Here is an 18,876-nt window from a genome sequence, read left to right as displayed (position 1 = left end):
GTTGCTCAGGTTAAGGTTGTTGGCGATGACAGATCACATTAAAGGAGAGGAACATGCCCATCCAGGTGCATTAGCCACCGATGGAGGCAATTATCACACCATCCTCATTGTTTTGTTGCAAGGCTGGTGTTTTGGTGGAAATATGGTTTATTTATTGTATAGCATTAAAGGATGCTTCATTGCTGAGCACTTCTAAAAATATTACTTTTTATATGACCTGTAGCATATGTTATGGCAAATATGCATGACAGCCTAGTCTTTAGTCCTAGCCTAGTTTTTAGCTTAAAGCACACCAAATCTTTTAAAAATGTCCAATTCTTTTATCTGAAATAATTTGAAAAAGGAATCGATATATAACCAATAAATCTACATAAGCATTATTTTAAAGATAAATTGTTGGTACCAGTGTTCTTAAAATGATCCGTATACCAATAAAGTATTGAATTTGGTACCTCAGCATGCTGAGCTGCTTCATGCACCGTCTGCCTCACCACAATGCATGGGTTGTCCCTGCAGCAGTAGCGGGACAACTGCAAGTCACAGTAAATTGATGAATGTTTAAAGCCACTGAAGTAACCCAATGCATTGTTCATTTCACTGACGTTTTTATCCTACTTTCTAGAGATTCTTTAAAGGCATCGAATATCAATATCAAGCCCTGTTGACAAATAATGGTTTGAGTTACAGCAATCAGTTCCATTGATCTGTGTCTGTGTGTACGTGCGCGCGTGTGTGTGTGTGTGTGTGTGTGAGAGAGAGAGACTCATGATTGAACAATTTTTCCTCAAAATCCCTCAGTGGCAAACATTTTGTGGAGAGCTTTCATGTACACTGACGGGTATGACCCCAATTAAAAATATAGATAGATAGATAGATAGATAGATAGATAGATAGATAGATAGATAGATAGATAGATAGATAGATAGGACTCAAAATGAAAATGTATGAAATGTATCTTTAACTGTTTAGTATCTATGAACTGAGATGGTATTTGTGGTGCTAAACACATTCAAATATTGTGATATCTCTTTATCAATGATGTTTAATAACACAAGTGTAGCCAGTGATATCTAATACGATAGGTCATTGTGCAGCAGAATGGGGAAGAAATAAAGTAACCTGCGTCACAGAATGTTTCTTATCCAGGAAACCTGCTTTCTGAACGTCGTAAGTGCTTCCTGCAATCTGAGGCATTTCCCATTAGCATGAAGCCAAATTGTCTTCCTAAGCGCTGGCAGATCACCTTTTATGGTGGGACACTTTCAAACGGAGAGCGCTGTGTGGAAATGAGATGGTGTCTGCACATTTCTATAGTCAGCACACATGGGATGAAGTGGTGTGTGAAAATAAACATTATAGATAGAAACAGACTGACTTCCCTGCCTGAAGAAGCTGTCACGCGCACACACACAAAGTTGTAAGTATTGTGCAATTTCCTATCAGATTGCTTACTCTGGTGGGATGTTTGAAGAAAAGGTAAGTAAAACTTTTCCAGGTCAATGCATATGCCTTTGTTCAATTCTAATTCATATGTGTGTGCATACATGCATGCACGGTGTGGGTTGATGGTGACTCAAAAAAATATTCACCTGCTCTTCTCCAGCATAGCGCAGTAACTTTCCTGCATAGAGAACAGTGCCACGAAACAAGCAGTGTGTCACTCCTGACCGCCATCAGCTGAACCATCTTTGAACTTCCACCTTTATCTATATCTTAAACATGGAAACAAAACCTGCATACTTAGAAACAAGGGTTTGTCATATAGTCATGACTGTCCTCTTAATAACACTCACGGATGTGCAGTCAATCAAACATTGGTCAATATAACTTTTATTTCAGCAAATTATACATACACTGTAAAAATGCTTTTGTATCATAACCTTTAAAAGCTATCAGAGCTTACAGTGTGATTGGTTGAGAGTGGTTAAAGTGTCTGAGGTCACCAAAAGTATTTGCATCTCATCACACTTTCAGACTGAAATGTTTTCCATTTCGTAAAGTGAATTGGAATTATGATTTAAAAGGAGTGAGGGGATGAAAAAAAAAAAGAAATTAGACAGTTACATGGCACTTCTCAGGTTTCAACTTGGAATTTTAACAGATGTTTGATTGAAAATGAAGTCTAACAGCAGATAAATAACTGAAAACTAAAGATCATCAAATCCCAGGTCTGCGCAAACCATCACTGAATTTATAAAGAACACACAAATGGGATTAGATTGAGCTTTGAACAATGAGATATTACGCTAAATTGTTATAGTAGATTAAGTACGAATCAAGCCTAAAGGTAAAATACCATAACTGTATAAAACTGTTTAAACCAAATCTTCCTCTAGCCAATATACTAATATATAAACCATTTTTAATTTTTAATCTGTAACTGATAACCATATCTGTGCTTCTCTACATTCTATCCTATAATAACCAATCAAACACATAGGCCATTAAACACCATCATGAGACCTAGATCACAACCCATACCAACACTCAACCAGAATCAAGTAGCTTGAAACCAAACCAGTCTTATTTATTGTAAAGACATGCTTTATTTGGTACACTAAGCATGTTTCTTCCACTATTTCTGGCATCTGTCTTCACCAGTAAAAGGCACACCATATTCTATATATCTAACAAATCTTCTTGGCTGTGTTGTTTCATTAACTGTGCTGGAGATTTATTCCATTACACCTGCAAGCACAAATTAGGTACAAATCAAAATAAAAACTCATTATTAAAATTTGAAACATCAAACTCTACAAGCAAATGCTGTGGTGTGAGCTGAGATGGTTTTCATTAGGGATAGCTAACCATTTTACCACAGTTCAGTTTCACCTGTACATGCTTCAAGAGATTTGTCACCACATTTTGAGTTTACTCTCCGCTTCTGTTTCTGAAACATATTCCCATCTACCAACAATGGATTAGAAAAATAGATAAAAAATAATATTTCCCCTCTCAACACCACTGGAGAAGCAGTAAATTTGTGGCTTCCTATTGCCAAGCCTTTGAGATGATTTGACTCAAACTGTCTCAATGAACGCAGCTAGCATGTAGATTGTTTTTTTTTTCTTCTTCTCTTAATTCTCCTAATGAAGTATGTCTAACACTTACCTTGTTTTTCCACACAGTTACAGTCACATTTACAAAAATTAAGATGAAAAGAAACCTACAGAGTGCAATAGTCTCTTATCTAAATCATCAACATCCCACCTATACACAGGATACATTTGATAAGGGATAAAAAGGGTTGAAGAACAGGGGAAGGAAGGAAAGAGGAGAGAAAAGGGAATGAAGTAATGAGAAATGGGAATCTCTTTAATATTTTGCCTCAGGCATCAAAACACTCAGGAATCAGGAGTGCTGCACAAAGACAAGACGACTAGAACACATGGACTTGCCAATGAAAGGAGAGGTCTTTGCACAAGCGACCAAATCCAAAGCACTGAATTGTTTGTCAATTAGTCCTTGTCATGTTCTCTGATTGGCTGACACATAAGTAAGTGCCAATTACCAATCACATTCTATAAGAAGATAAATCATAAACATTTGCCAGGAGTATTTTTTTTTTACTAATGGACGAACGATACACACAGTAGTCCGTAGGCTGTTAGTACGATTAAGTATCTGCCTGGGGAGTCGCCTAGAAACGTGCAGTTTGAACAAACAAACAGTTTTCTCTTTTTTTCATTTTTTGTTTTCTTTTAAAAAAATTATGACAAGTATTCATCATTGATGTCATCATCCTCCTCATCTTCATCATCCTCATGATCCATGCTGGCCTGGTCATTGAGGACAAAGGAATCTTCATCGTCGTCAGTGAACAGCAAGTCGCCGCTGCCAAGGTCCCCAGAGGATTCCAAAATCACGCCTAGAAACAGAAACGAAACCCAATCTTACAAGAAAATTTGTGGTACTTTCACATCCGCGAATTAAGTATGAAACTACTTTAGCCATGTGTCTTCAAGGGAACTTGGACCAAGTCAAAAATGTCTGTCACCTCACGTAATACTTTAATGACACAAACGCATTGTTCCAAAAATGTAAAAAAAACAAACCACACTGACATACAGCAGAATTCTCCCAGGAGGTTTGCCTACCACAGTTTGCTGGGCCATGGACGCGTGAACCAGTCACTTCATTGCCATAGCGATCCACGCACCAGCATTGGCCACTGCTGCTGTGACACTGGTGGGATCTGTAGTAACCTTCCTCATCACAGGATGGCAGATACTGACCTGTCAGCAAGAACACGAGATGCACACAATAAATAAAGATAGCACAATGTTTGTGTGTAAACTTCTCTGTGTGCGCATGTGTGTGTGAGAGAGAGAGAGAGAGAGAGAGAGAGAGAGAGAGAGAGAGAGAGAGAGAGAGAGAGAGAGAGAGAGAGAGAGAGAGAGAGGAGAGAGAGAGAGAGAGGAGAGAGAGTCTTTGTCTCACCAAGCAGCTTTTTCCCTGCTTGCTTTTTGTTGATGCCGGACAGCTCTGCTTTACAAGGAGAATCTGAAAAGAAAAGACAGGGACTCTGGTGACTGCGGTAGAAAAACTGCAGACTTCATTTTTGTGAATACATCTGTTTGTGAGATTGTTGCTTCCTTGCTTTATGTTCTTTTTGCCGTTGTCGTGGTGCATGTCATCCTGTTGTCTTTGCTTTTTTAAGCGCAGTTGTGTAAACTCAGCTGCACTTTCTTTTTGTCCATAAAATACAATGGAATTTCAATGCACTGCATTGTATTTTGATTTATTATATTTTACAGAGCGCTTGTGTTTGAGTGCAAAAGTAAAATAAAACCTCTGAGAAACTGGGAGTTATTTCCTTATCTTTAGATGTTAGTTGGAAATACGAGTATTTCAAGTTCAATGAATGTGGTCTAGTCCTCATAGTATCGGTTATCCTAGCACGATGCTCTCCAAAGTTGCTGCTCAGACTGGGTAATTATCCTCATAATGAAGTAAAATGGAGCAAAGATCACATGTTTTAAAAAAGTATTCCAACTTTTAAACCCCTCATAAACCGGAAAGATTGCATATGAACATAACTATAATGAGGAGGTAAGAGATTTGACATTGTTTGTCTTTAACAGGCAAAGTTTGGATATCTGGGAATTTAAAAAAGCAAATACATTATAAAAATAAAAACTATCCGAACAAACTGGTATCTGTTTTTCTATGCACACGTGTAAATGCTATTTTAAGTATCTGTATTAGCATGTGAGTGCAGGGCGATAACATACCCGTGTACCTCTGGAAGCATGTGCACCACTCAGAGCTGGTAATCACTTTGTCTACACGTTTGTCACATGATTTGAAGAATGCATCAGAGCATGGCTCATTCCTGTCCAGGTAGAGGCTCTTGATCTCTGATTGGTCCAGTTGGAGGTCAAAGTTTGTGTCCAATCGGGAGAACATCCAACCCAGAGGGTCCTTACAAATCGGCGATGCCCCAACCTCAAATTCTGCCAGAGAAAAATTAAACCATGAGAGCAGGTACAAGCAGCCGCTGCGCCAGTGCCTGTGATCATTTGTGAAGAACAACATGATCACATAATTACAACATGTGACTCACTGTTCTTCTCTGGTTTCTGGATCTTGACTCGCTTGTGGTTGCCATTCTCATGCAGCACTCTGAACCAATCTCTCAAACGACTCACCACCTCCTTCAAGTCTGACTCACTGCACACTAAGGAGCAATAACACTAATGATTAATGATGAGAAATTGATTCTTTAATGCCCCTCCCCCCTACTCCCTTGTGAAGGTGAGAAGTTAGAGTCATCTATAGCACAGCTGCCCTAAAGATTCAAGATCACACAAAATGATATTTTATCAGGGTACAAGGGCTTTAACTTGGCTGGAGAGGGCATTAATATACGTAGGCTTGGATGCCATCAAAGACTTTTTAACCAAGGACAGTTTACACTGCAATGTTTTCTAGCTTGCTGTGTGGAGTGTAGATCCTTGTACCTTTCTTCTCTGCAGAGCTCTTTTCAGGCTGAGCGGGGCAAGGACACATGCCGGGACACTTGACAGCTATCTTCTTTCCTGTGATACACGCCTGGTAGTCTAATTTACACTGAAAGGGTGAGCAAGGAGAGTAAGTCACGTCAAGATACTTGCCTCATGAGCCTAAGTGTGACACATGGATACTCAGGTGTCTATAGCATGAGGAGAGAGATCAAGTGATTGTTTGCACAGATACCTTGGTGGAGTAAGCATGGCCATCGGTTCCACAGACTGGGGAGGGGTGGACCACGGGGCAGGGTTTGCACTTTGACCCTGGATTCTGGTACAAGTTGGCATCTTTAAAACTAGAGAGGAAATTTAGAAGACTTACTTCTCACACACACACACACACACACACACACACACACACACACACACACACACACACACACACACACACACACACACACACACACACACACACACACACACACACACACACACACACACACTCACACAAAATATCTGATTGCACATGAACTTATTTTGAATGTCATTGTCTCCATCATAATGCGCCGTTCATCCTCTTACCGACATTCAAAAGTAATATTTCCAGAGTATTTTCTAACTGCAATCCATTTCCTTGTTCTAACATCAATTTCAGAAATAACACAAGGATTAGGATTTAGGAATGATTATTTTCTGATGTGCTCACACTGTGTAATGGTAATTGCGTTTTCGAATGCAAAATGAGGTCAATGTGGCGTTACTGTCTTCTGTCCAGGCTGCAGTGTCACAAATGGACACACACACAAACACACATAAACACATACAAAGCCCATTCATTTCACTTGGCAGGACTTTGTGTCAGTTGTAAGGCTTGTCCCACTGAGGGGGACATTGAAATTAAAAAAAGTAATGTAACACAACATTAGTCACAAAAGAGCCAGGCAAGCTAGCTAGAAACCAGATAAAGTCGCCTCACTGGTTGTTGTGTTGCAGCTTATCATGCAGCACGATGTGTTCAAAACAGATGCTAAAATTTGAAACCAAGGTTCAGCTTTGACACCTTACACCTCTTTCAAAGAGCAAAAAACTTGCTTTGTGTGCACCTGTGTACTGTATGCATGTGAGGGAGTGTGTATTTTCTTACCTAACTCTTCTCTGGCTTACACAAGAGGCAGTCTTATAATCCTCAGCCACACACACCTTGTGGCGACTGCATTTGATTTTAAGACAGGGGTCTTTGGCTGGATCAAGGCCTTAGAAGACAAAAGAGACAGATTTAGAAGTCTTTGGTGTGCTACACGCTTTACTTTTGGCTGTGCCATTTGCTCCTTAACATAAAACAAGGGCAACCTGAGGCAAAACAAAATGCTTTAAATGTTTTTAATGATAGTTTTATTCCATAAAAAAAAAGCATTATCCTTCACCTAAATCACCTGTGTGAAACGGTATCTGCTCCTTTTGAAGCTAAAGAAAGCAAATTTAATAACTGGTTGCAGCTGGACTCCACACACCCGGGTCTAACAGCACTGTTCAATAATCATCACTTGAATGGACCATTTTCAGAAGCATTAAGTTGGCTATTAAGTCTTATAATGGCATGCATACCTATAAAAGATGGTGATGGGATGCCACAGATTCACACTGAGAAGCATTATCTACCAACAGAGACAACGTGGAACAATAGCGAACTTTCCCAGAACTGTCCAACCTTCTGAAAATCCTTTGAGAGCTTGCACACCTATTTGACCTGAATCAAGGTCAGTGTTCATGGCTCCACTATTTAAAAGTCACCAAACAAATGCCTCAATGGATGAATGAGTGAAAATTTGTCATCAATCTATGAGTTGAAGCTAAAGCACAACTTGGCTATGCAGCAATAATATCCACCAGAGAATGTCCACCTATGACATTTCAAACGGAAAAAAAATTCATATTTGTGAGTGGCCCATCCAGAGTCTGGACATGAACCTCATTTAGACGCCATGGTGGGACTTTAAAGAGCAGTTTGTGCTCTCAACCAACCAATATGGCTAAATTAAAGTGGTTCTCAAAACAAATGTGGGCCAAATTTCCATGAAAGTGACGTCAGATCTGGGCCAAATACAACAGGCAGCCTACGAGTAGACAATTCCATGTTGGAGAGAATGTGGAGCAGTAGGTGCCAATCACTTTCATATTTTTAAATGCCCCAAGAAACTGACATTCTGGATGGAGTTTCACTACAGAAGGTATTTGATGTTAATTTCACTATGAAGTAAATGACCTTATATATGTGTAATCTAAAATCAGCTGATAGGAATATACAGTACAAACAAATGATACATATTTTCTTAAAATACTGTCAGTATCATGTAAGAAGGCAATCGTTAGGAAATGGGGTGGAGTGGAATCATCTACATGGTGAGATCTACATAATGGAGAGGTTGACACATCGCTTAAGACCGCAGGAAGCACAGCAGAAATGGAAATGAGGTCTTTCAAACACCAAGTCAGCTACGAGGACTACAGGACAGAAATCTATGAGACTACAAGGGGATAAGAGAAAGGACAATGGAACAACAACTCCTGAATATCGGTCTATTTAAGTTTGTTAACTGTCTATTGTCTTGTAGATGTTTTTGGAAAAATTGAAAAAACCATCAATAAAAACTAGTTTGAAAAAAAAAAAAAGATCTGGGGAGCCAAGACTTTTATCACACTGTTGATTTATGTACTGGACAATTATTTGCCTTGTTAAAAAGATTGCTAAAAATGACGTTTTGTGTGTCTATTGTGTGTATTATGTGTTTAGACCAACTTGTGGCCCACAAAGTAGAAAGCGGCTGTACATGAGACGATTACGATCGCGTCGTCTACAAGAAAATGGATGGATGGATGGAGGATTGGAAGTGTTTGTAACCAGAGAGTAAATGTTGTTGGAGGTACCATTTCCTATTGTCTTTATAATCCTGAAGTCAATGATACCTGGTCAAAACAATGTATTTGTTATAACTGTTTACCAGATCTAGACTATGCAGCTAAAATGTTAGATCACTCTCTGTGTGAGTGTGAGAGTTGATCCCAGCCACTGCTCACTACAGTATACTGTTGATGTGTCTCTCACACTGTACTCATAATACTGTTAAGTCCCCTTCAGCTAAAAACAGATGGAACTGGTTACAGAAGCTTCGTCTGATCTTAAATCAGCCAGCACTGACTGCCAGTCTCATGTGTGCTCTTGCTCAGTGCCATAGGTCCCTCAAATGTAAGGCTGATCCCAGAACAGTTTGTAAATGACCTCTGCTATAAAAGAACCTTACAGTAATCCCTGAGCAGCTTTGGCAGATTATCCTGCCTCCATCCTCCAACGCACTGTCTAATGCTATTGTTTCCCTGACATGTCAGCGCGTATTGCGTGGATACATGTACAGTATGTGAGTGTGTCCTAGGATATAGCGATAAGTGAGAGTGAATGTGATTATATTATCCTGCTGCGCTAGTATGCATGTATAAGCTTACGCCAACTCGTGGCGTAGTGAAAAGATGTGGATAGCATGGAAATAGCAACTCATACACAAGCATAAATGTACACTAATAGCTAGTGTGAATGTCAAAATTTGCCTAATGAAGGTTTTCACTTATGAGATCTTCACCATCCTTTCCTCACTGCTATAATGAGTCATAGAGCTGACTGGTGACAAAATGTTTCTGTCTTTCAGGGAAGAAACATAATCATGACTAAGTGGTATGATTGTTCACCACTGTGTCCATTAAAGCAGGTATCCATTATGTCGAGTAAATGATTTAACTGCACATTTCTGAAAAATAAAACATTACATTTAAAGCTGTGAAATAGATAATGTATATTAATCTGTTCTCCTGTTGTTGTTGTTGTTGTTGTTTTGTTTGCTAGTTTGTTTTCTGACAGTAAACAGTACTGGACTCTCTTTTCCCTCACTCACCTTGGTCAAAGGGCTTGGTTGGAGTCCATGTTCCAGGCTCCTGAAACAGTGTTAACCAATAAAAGTCATGAAAAATATTAAAACTGATGATATCTAGAGTGTATAATGCATAGCTGGAACAAGAGGACTGTTCAGACACAATCATGCAAATGAATAAGGTACATATTAAGCAGTCATACAAACCTCCACTTCCTTTATGAGAAGGCGTTAAGGAGAAAGAATTTAATTTGATTAGGTTTTTCTTTTTTAGGAGAGTTAGCAGAATTAATGACACTGATTTGGAAACACAAACACAGCAACACACTGTCAAGCACAACGCTGGAGGAAGCATTTACTCAGTTAAGATAATGTTGATGCTTTGGCAGCTGAAAGTCATGATTTATGTATATGAGCATTTATATAACAACTAGTGGGATTCTTTAATATAAAATATAAATATAAAGTGGCATAAGCCATATTACCCAAGAGAGAACATATTAATCTGAGGAAAATCCTACAATTAAATGCCACATTTTATACAAGAGAGTACGGTAATGTTAATCCACTCAGTTGGTTGCTGTATGCAGAGCCTAATAATACAAAAAATAAAGAAATACAGAAATTTGGATCATTTCAGTAATTTATTAATATTAAGTTCTTTCTCTGTCCCTAAACAATTAAAACTTTACTGTTATGGTTAAATCCATTGCTGGTCAGTGTGTCTCAGCAGACTGGTAACATTGTGGTTGCCACTTTGTCAACTGATTTTTGCCCCCACAATTTAATTGAGGGCATTAGCCAACTTTGAAATTGAATGACAAATTAAACTGACTAAAAAATTGGCACCCAAATACCCAGATGGTTCAGCTATTGGAAAACCCCCATTTATATTGATGTACATAGAGCGAACACCCAGCAATACCTAAATGTCAGCAAAATTGTTCAAAGAAGTTAAAAAGTGCCTCGAAAAGAAAAGGAGGGAAATTGGAGAAACCAATTATAATCTGCACACCTTAGGGACCCTGCAAACCATGAAATTTGAAAATGAACTGAGCGGATGGGGATGGAAAATTACATGTACAGTATGGACATAAGGAAACTACAGGACATGTGGCAGTACAAAAGGACAGGGGCATAAAATGTAGTGGATCAATACATAAGCTACACATTAGTATAATCATTTGCCTCTAAATAGTAGTACAAATTTACTATCTAAATTTACTCATAAATTTACTAGTTTACTGGTGAGTCATGAAAGTACTTCATTTATCTGCTGACTGGGTGTAACTCAGAAAATAATTTTTTTTTTTTTTTTTGAGTTACACCCAGAAAAAAACAAATTTGTAAGTGTTCCTTCCCTCTGTCTCTCTGTCTCTCTCTGTCTCTCTCTTTGTTGTGTATCTGTATGTGTGTGTCTGTTCGTGTGTCACTTCATTCTCAGAACAAATAGAAAGACAAATCGGAGTGGCATCTTGTCAACATAAGGCGTGATTGCACTGACAGGCGTGATTGCACTGACATGAGTGCCTCATCCACCAATTAAAGCCTGTGTTGTTGGTCTGCACAAACCTATGTTGTGATCATCTCTGCCAATAGGTGCCAGTTGCGGTTATAAATGAGTAAAAGCTCGTTTTACTTGTTCAATAAGGTCTACATGCACAATTACCTCAAACTCTCACAAGCGCTGATTTATCGTATTATAGTAATCTGTGTGCATTGCATTTTATATGGTGATGTGTAGCTGGCAGAGAAATCCACTATGATCATAGGGTCAGTTATAAAGTCGTTATCAATTATGAGTCATTGTAAACTCAACCAGCTGTGTGAAGACAGGACAGTGAAGGTGTAAATCATTACCTTAACAATTATTCAGCTGAATTCAGTCCAGGATTCAATCATCACCTTAATGACTACGTTAAATAAAATTAAAATTTCAAATAGGTCTTTTAGTGAATTAGGTGTGTTAGTGTTTTCGTAAAGGTGTGGAAATTGTATGATTAATCACCAGGGCCTCAATACAGGTAAATCTAAATGTATCAGTAGCAGAACAGTTGAACTCTACCAATCAAACGATCACACCCACGCCTCAACTCCCACGAACTTCTGGGTGTTACCAATGGTCAGAACTGTGGAGGCACATTGTGATCTCTACGTGTGATCTCTAATGCGTCTATATGCACAGTCTGCGTACTTGGACTATGTGTTCCCAACTGTATGAAAACACACATGCAACCAGCCACCCACTTTCCAAAAACAACAAAAAAGGTCTTGAGTGTACGCCAAAAATAGCTAATTTTAAAATTGCGTTCGTCTCCAATTCCACCTCTATTCTTCTCTCACTACTTGCAGTTACAGCAATCTTTTTTTCACTCATGTGCACAAATAGATAGACAGAACCATGTGTGCATTTGGCTCTGTTGATTACTATCCTAAAATAAGTAATTTGCATCCTCATTTTGTGTGTTTTTTCTCTATCTGTGTACAGAAATAAGTCCTCACTAATATGTTGCCTCTGACAAAGCTTATCAACCCCTATACTCGTGTCCTAATGGCTTCCATGCCTTTCTTGTCTCCTTGCTGCCTTCAACTTAACGTCTAGCAGTAGAAATATGTGCACTTTTCCCCTATACCGGCTCTACTTGTCCTGCTCAAGCTTGTCGCATGCATGCAAGCACAAATGTAGAGAAATGCACACTGAGGTGCTTTGAAGTGGAAAAGGCCTCAAGCTTTGTACCTCCCCTACATCATTCACCCTCCAAATGACAAACAGGGCAGGATAGATGTGTACGGTAAAAAACCTAGAGAAAAGAATTTGAAATGAACAGAGGAAAAATGTTTATCTACTCTAATGAGATAAACAAGAAATGAATTTACTCCTATTCCATGATGTCATGCTGCCATAAGTGTCATTCATATATTTGTTGTGTTTGGTCCATCCATTGTTAAATCTTCTTCCTCCTCCTTATCTAATCTTTTGGCAGTGCTAAAAGAGAATCAAGGTCCAGTAATCAGAGCAGAATGCAAAAAAAAAAAAAAAAAAGGGAGATGACATCAGCACAGCACAGACAGCCCCGGGCCTCTCCTGCCACCCTAGCAGGACTTTAAGTAAATAAGTGGCCAAGATCCTTCCTAGTGCACTTAACAGGAGACCCACTAATGGCTCTTGCTGAAAAATCAAAGTGACAGTACATGGCCAAAATATAAAATTTAAATCACATTAGAACAAGGTTTTGGCACAGAATAGTACATTCAATCAAGAAGGAGGTGTGTCATAGCAGCTCTTAAATGATAGATCATGAAAACTCTGTGTGTGTGTGTGTGGGGGGGGGGGGTTACTGCAGGATCAAGATAGCCCTAGTATTTTTGCATGAGTAAAATATCTCTCTATCTATATATCTGTCTGTCTGTCTGTCTATCTTTCTCTACCTATTTATCCTTCCATCCATCCATCCATCTATCCATCTTTAAATGATCCTATCAAAGGCAGTAGAGCATATATGCATGAATAAACAGCTGCAGATTCCCTAAATAGTCCCTTGAGATACATCGTCTATACATAGAATGACACTATTGATATATGTTATTATAGTATTGATATACAGTATATATATACAGTATATATACAGTATATATATATATTCCATTATGTGAGACTATATCAATTAGACAAGGCCTTTGGTGTTCCTTCAAACTCTCTGGATGTAAGTATATAAGCACAATTACATACCATTGAGAGTAAGGTGCCAATTCATGTTGATGCAACTCTAACTGGCAAGAGTAAAGTGAGAAATATGTCAATATTTTTTTCAATTTAGCTGAATACCTTCATATGGTTCATAGATAAATTCCAGTGTGAAAGGACATACAGTGTCACAGACTATCTGGGACACAGCATTAAAACAGGAAATAAAAGCCACACACATTCTGAGCAGATAATGCTTCATGCTCTACATCCATTTCTAGTGCTTCAGCCTCAAGGTAGACATGAATGCATGCATAACCTTAAGTTCACCACTATACACTGCACTTTTTGTCATCTTCCTTTCTACTGTCATTACCCTGTTACTCCCTCAGGTCCATCAGGTCTGCCAATCTATCGAGCTGGTATCAAAGTTTTTCTCTCACTGTATATCTCAAAGAGTTGCATATGGCCAAAGACATCTCCTTCCTAGCTTTGGGTCCACACAACCTATGTACATAATCCCAATTCTGCTAAATGGTTGGACCAAATGTGTGTCACATGGGTCCACCTGAGCTGAAGAGCTCACACACTTGATTTTTAAGTGCAGGGAAAGTGAGAGACGAAAAATTCAGTTACAAGTTCAATACAAAAGCCTGTATTTCATAAAAGTAGCACTTGTGTGTATTGTTGAAAGGGAATGCTGCTGCTTTTATGTCTCTCCCTCTGACATCAAAAAGAATCAGGGGTCTAATTCAGAGAAAATTCCTCAAGTATGCGTGCAATAAATGGTAATATTACTTGTGATGTGACTGAACTGTATTTTCTCAAGTGCATTATGTTAACCTTTTGTTTTCTGCAGCAAAGCACAGCCCTATAAAAAAACTGTTTTGCATACGTGTGCACATATATGTGCATACATGCTTGAGACTGTGTACCTATGTGTGAAAGCAAGTGCAAGCGTGTACAAATCATTTCTGCTTGTATAGACCCATTGAGTGTACTCTGCGGTTAGAAGCAATGTGCTTCTGACAAATACACTTTACCTCGGACCTGCATTGCTATTTTCAATCCTTTACATCAGATTCTGTTCTTTCTGTATTATATGGAATTAATTCCCATAAGTACAGAAGTGAATATCTTAAACTTGAAGCATTATAATGTAAATTATAAGGGTCATGCTATTATAAAAATAGGCATTTTCTTAACCTATCAAAAAGAACTTCAGCATGTGATAATTTTAAAAATGGGAACACTGTAAAATGTTTGTACCAAACCGACCAAGGGCAGTTTGAGTGTAAGAGCTGATGGTTTTGCACTGAAACCAGAAATGACCATCTCCAATAAATTTAAGTCCTAATAAAGATGCACAAATGAATGAATAAATCCTACTCATCACTTCAAACAAACTCTCTACATGATACCTAAAATCAATGAAGTATATTTCAATGAATCTATAAAACACTTGACTAATCTTGAATCTCATTGTGATATTATTTATTTGATGTTTCTACTCAGGTATGGGTGTCAATAAAAAAACAAATAATAACATAAGCCTGCAATCACTAAAAAAAATCCTCTCATACTCTATTTCAAATATGAGTTACTAAATCAGGAATAACTGCCAGCAGCCACTGGATAATGCCACAGATATCACGGCACGATTGTGGTGATGTGTCACGCAGCAGCACCCAGTGTTGTTGTGTACTGAGTGGAATGTGTGAGCCTTCGAGTAATAGACACCTGTCGGTATCGGTACTCACGTATGTTTGGCTTTTTAAAAAAAATTTACATTCAAATGCCCAATTCTGTTTGCTCCTACCATGTTCATGCTCACAGTCTATAGCAATATGATTCAAATCTGATTCAGACCATGTAAAAAAAAAGGTGATTTACCCCCCAAAAAGATTATTTAATGCTAATAACACTGAAACTGGAAAAAAAACAAAAAGTGTAAAAAATACCATGTATGACAAACCATCACAAATTGTTTTGGATGAAATAAATCAATTCAAACACAATCACTGCTTGGGATGAAAAGTCACAGAGACTCATGGAATATTCTTTTAATATTACCACTGTGACTCATAGTTTCTTCATGAGTTCAACGTGCTCTTCTTCATCTTCCTCTCTTCACCAGTGGGGCATGTGCTTTTGTTGTGATACTACAGGCTGTACATACTCAACATTACACACACATAACGGATTAGTGTTTAAAGTAGTGACTTATTATCCTGGCTGGCTTAAATCGCTATTCATACTTTTTTTAGTGTTCTTTTTTTCATCTAAAAAAAAAAAAAAACCAGCAGAGAGGCCTCACGGCTGGGGACCCTGCCTCATACCTGCTCACATCACGGGTATATTACGGGAAGTCGGTGGTGCCTCTCGGACTGCCTGTCGATGTGCATTTGTGTTACGCAGAGGCCTTTTTTTTTTTTTTAGCTTTCTCTGCCAAGCAAATACTCACATCCTCACAGAAAGAGATCGTTCCTTTTTACTTGTGTATTTACAGACAAATGATGAACCAAAACCACAGCGGGCCCTGTGACGCGTCGATTGGACACAACCAAAAAACGAGGAGCGCATGATCACAAGCCAATGAGCGTAGCTACAGGGCTAGGCTAGGAGGGGGGTTGGGGTGTAAATTAGATAATGAGGAGGGGGGCGGCAGTAATAATATCTGCTAGAAATATTACTTACATCTCGGAATTTATCCCATCTCCCAGCGAGCCACTTATCATCCAAAAAATTCCCGCTGTCCGAACGAGCGGAGATACGTCCAAAGGCGAAGGCGCACACACACAGCAAGGCGACGCTCAGCATCTGCGGACACACCAACAATAACAACAACAACAACAACAACAACAACAGTGAGGACATCTGATCAGCCTGCAGGACACAGCCGACCGAGACGGCTCAACGTGCATCACCGCAGTGATGAATACTGATCGTCTGGACACAACGATGCCGAGGCTTTTCCCATCCCTACCTTGTCGCATCAACGGCTCTCCAGACTGTATGTGCTCCCGCTGCTTTCTGTCACTAGTGAGAGCAGCTCTCTCTCTCTCCTCTCTCTCTCCTCTCTCTCTCTCTCCTCTCTCTCTCCTCTCTCTCTCTCTCCTCTCTCTCTCTCTCTCTCTCTCCTCCCCCCCCCCCCCCCCGCTCTCTCTCTGTCTTGCTCTCGCTCTCTCTGTCTGTGCGCAGCGGAAAATGGGAACGCGCACGGCACCGTGCGCGGGCCCTGCGCTTTGTCTCTTTTATTTTTCTGTCTCTCTGTCCCTCATCAGAACGAAACAACGTTCGGAAACAGTCTTGATTCTGTTATCGTGCTACAGCTTAAGTGTTTCCACTGGTCAACTGTTAAGAATACAGTTTTAACACTCCAATTATACAGGTTAGAAGAGTAGGTTAGTGTATTAATGCCCAAAATATATTTTTTTTAAAAAGATGTGGGAATGCTGACAGATTGCATCTATACAAGAAAAGAGCAAAACCAAAATAAATAAATAAACAATCAGTCTCTGCACCATCAATCCACATTGAAATTAATGTAATGCTTATTTTCCAAAGTACATGCAGAGCAGACATGCCTATTGTTTATATGTCTGGGTTTCCTTTATTTCCCTCATGTTACTGCCATGGGAGCTGCTCCGGCTTGTTTGGACAGAAGTGACTCATGAGAGGGTTTTTGCATACATTCCTCGCGAAGGTTAGCTCAGGACTGCAAATAATGCTTCAAGATAATGTGGTTTCCATAATACTGTACTGTAATTGCATATAACCAGATTGAATGATTTGTGGCGGTGGGTGAAACCTTTCTCTTTGGTTAGAAGTTGGTGTTCTGAGACATGCAAAGAACTAAAAACATTCTTCGACAGAAAGGCCATGTATGATTTAAGACATCTAAAGATTTGTCGTTTGCAGCTGTGTCCCCTCACTGTCTAAACACACGTATGGGTGACAAAGGGGGAAAACAATCTGGTAAGCAAACAGCCTAATCGTGCCTAAAGTTTCATGTTCCACTCATGTGGTGCCATCTCAGACACACTGGAATTTGTTACTGCAAAGGCTGCAGCATATGATTTGCATTATTTGGATACTTAACAAATCATTCAGTGTCCAGCATAATACAGTATGGTCTGCATTCGTCACCAAGTTTTCTCACTTTCACTGCCTCACTTTGACTTTTCAGTGCTTTCTCTTTCACATCCCACGCACTGGAAAGGTTTGAAGATTATTTTTTATTTCTGATATGTCATTAAAAGAACTACAATTAAATATAGAGACAAACCCAACTCTCTCTCTGATAAAATGCACCTGTGAGGAGAATTTCTCTACAATTAGTAAAGCATTTTCATAAAGAAATGGAAAGAGAAATGGAAATAGTGAGATGGGTGGCTATGGCTTGGTTTGCTATAATGACTTCCACTTATCAGAAGTTTACTGTTTTAGCGCAGTTCCCCCAGTCTCTATGCTGATGTATCGTTGACCAAGATAGCTAACCCCGATTTGTTCCCAGGGTGGGGTTGAGGCTGCCCGCTGCTCCTCCAGAAAAGACAACCCAGATTTCCTTGAGAGAACTTCCTAACAGAGTCAATAAAGTATAGAAAATAAAAAATAAAATTATAAAAATCATTCAAACATTTTACACAAATGCTACATAAGTGTGAGACCTTTAATATAATTACCATTATCTGGAGAAGTTTCATGGTCAGGTGGGTCATGGCACAAGTATGTACAGTTGCTGTAGAAACGACTCTTAACCTCGGCCTCACATCTTCATCTTCATAAGAGGCTGTTGAAAAAATGAGTTTGTGGGGGCCTGTGGAAAAGATGGCAGTGTGCACATATTTGAAAGTCAAATTAGAGCTATGAACTATGCATGACTGCTCAGAGAAACACAGTGAGTTTACCATGTGGTGTGCACCGACTGCAGGGGAATAATTAGCTGCATACAAGTAAAACAACAACATAGACATGCATTCTAAAAGGAAGCGTGCAGCATGTTAACAGGAAGTTGGTGGCCAAGAGAAGCTGTTGTGGTTGGAAGATCTGCAGATGTTTGTCTTCTTTGAACCATGTTGCCTTGTTCTTTGTTGATGTATGAACACATGTTTGTGACATGGGTTGTGAGGTCAGTGTATACGACTGTGAATATGTCTTTGTGGGAGCTTTTTGGCATTAGTTCAGATGAAGTGGTAAATTGGGTGGTTTTTTTAAATTAGATGTGTGTGTGTGTGTGTGTGTGTGTGTGTGTGTGTGTGTGTGTGTGTGTGTGTGTGTGTGTGTGTGTGTGTGTGTGTGTGTGTGTGCGCACGTGTGCCAG

The 18,876-nt window shown here is 39.2% G+C and overlaps 1 protein-coding gene across 2 annotated transcripts; it reads right to left on the bottom strand.

The window, feature by feature from the left end:
* Positions 1 to 1,810: 1,810 nt before the first annotated feature.
* spock3 (SPARC (osteonectin), cwcv and kazal like domains proteoglycan 3) lies at positions 1,811 to 18,345 on the bottom strand. 2 transcript variants are annotated; one of them, XM_068321176.1, is made up of 12 exons: positions 18,239 to 18,345; positions 18,054 to 18,134; positions 16,251 to 16,373; positions 9,893 to 9,932; positions 7,096 to 7,204; positions 6,199 to 6,307; positions 5,964 to 6,072; positions 5,567 to 5,680; positions 5,235 to 5,456; positions 4,441 to 4,503; positions 4,098 to 4,235; positions 1,811 to 3,868 (listed from the first exon to the last, which is right to left on the bottom strand). In XM_068321176.1, exons 1-12 carry the CDS (start codon positions 18,272 to 18,274, stop codon positions 3,711 to 3,713), a joined length of 1,302 nt encoding a protein of 433 aa, XP_068177277.1. In that variant the 5' UTR covers positions 18,275 to 18,345; the 3' UTR covers positions 1,811 to 3,710. The 2 variants fall into 2 exon arrangements, with proteins under 2 accessions (XP_068177277.1, XP_068177278.1); XM_068321177.1 differs by lacking the exons at positions 18,054 to 18,134; positions 18,239 to 18,345 and adding an exon at positions 16,540 to 16,675.
* Positions 18,346 to 18,876: the final 531 nt, after the last annotated feature.

The sequence above is a fragment of the Antennarius striatus genome, chromosome 8, assembly GCF_040054535.1.
Source record: "Antennarius striatus isolate MH-2024 chromosome 8, ASM4005453v1, whole genome shotgun sequence".
Lineage (NCBI taxonomy): Eukaryota > Metazoa > Chordata > Actinopteri > Lophiiformes > Antennariidae > Antennarius > Antennarius striatus.
Note: the sequence above shows the minus strand (reverse complement) of the source record. Positions and strands in the feature narration are given on the sequence as shown.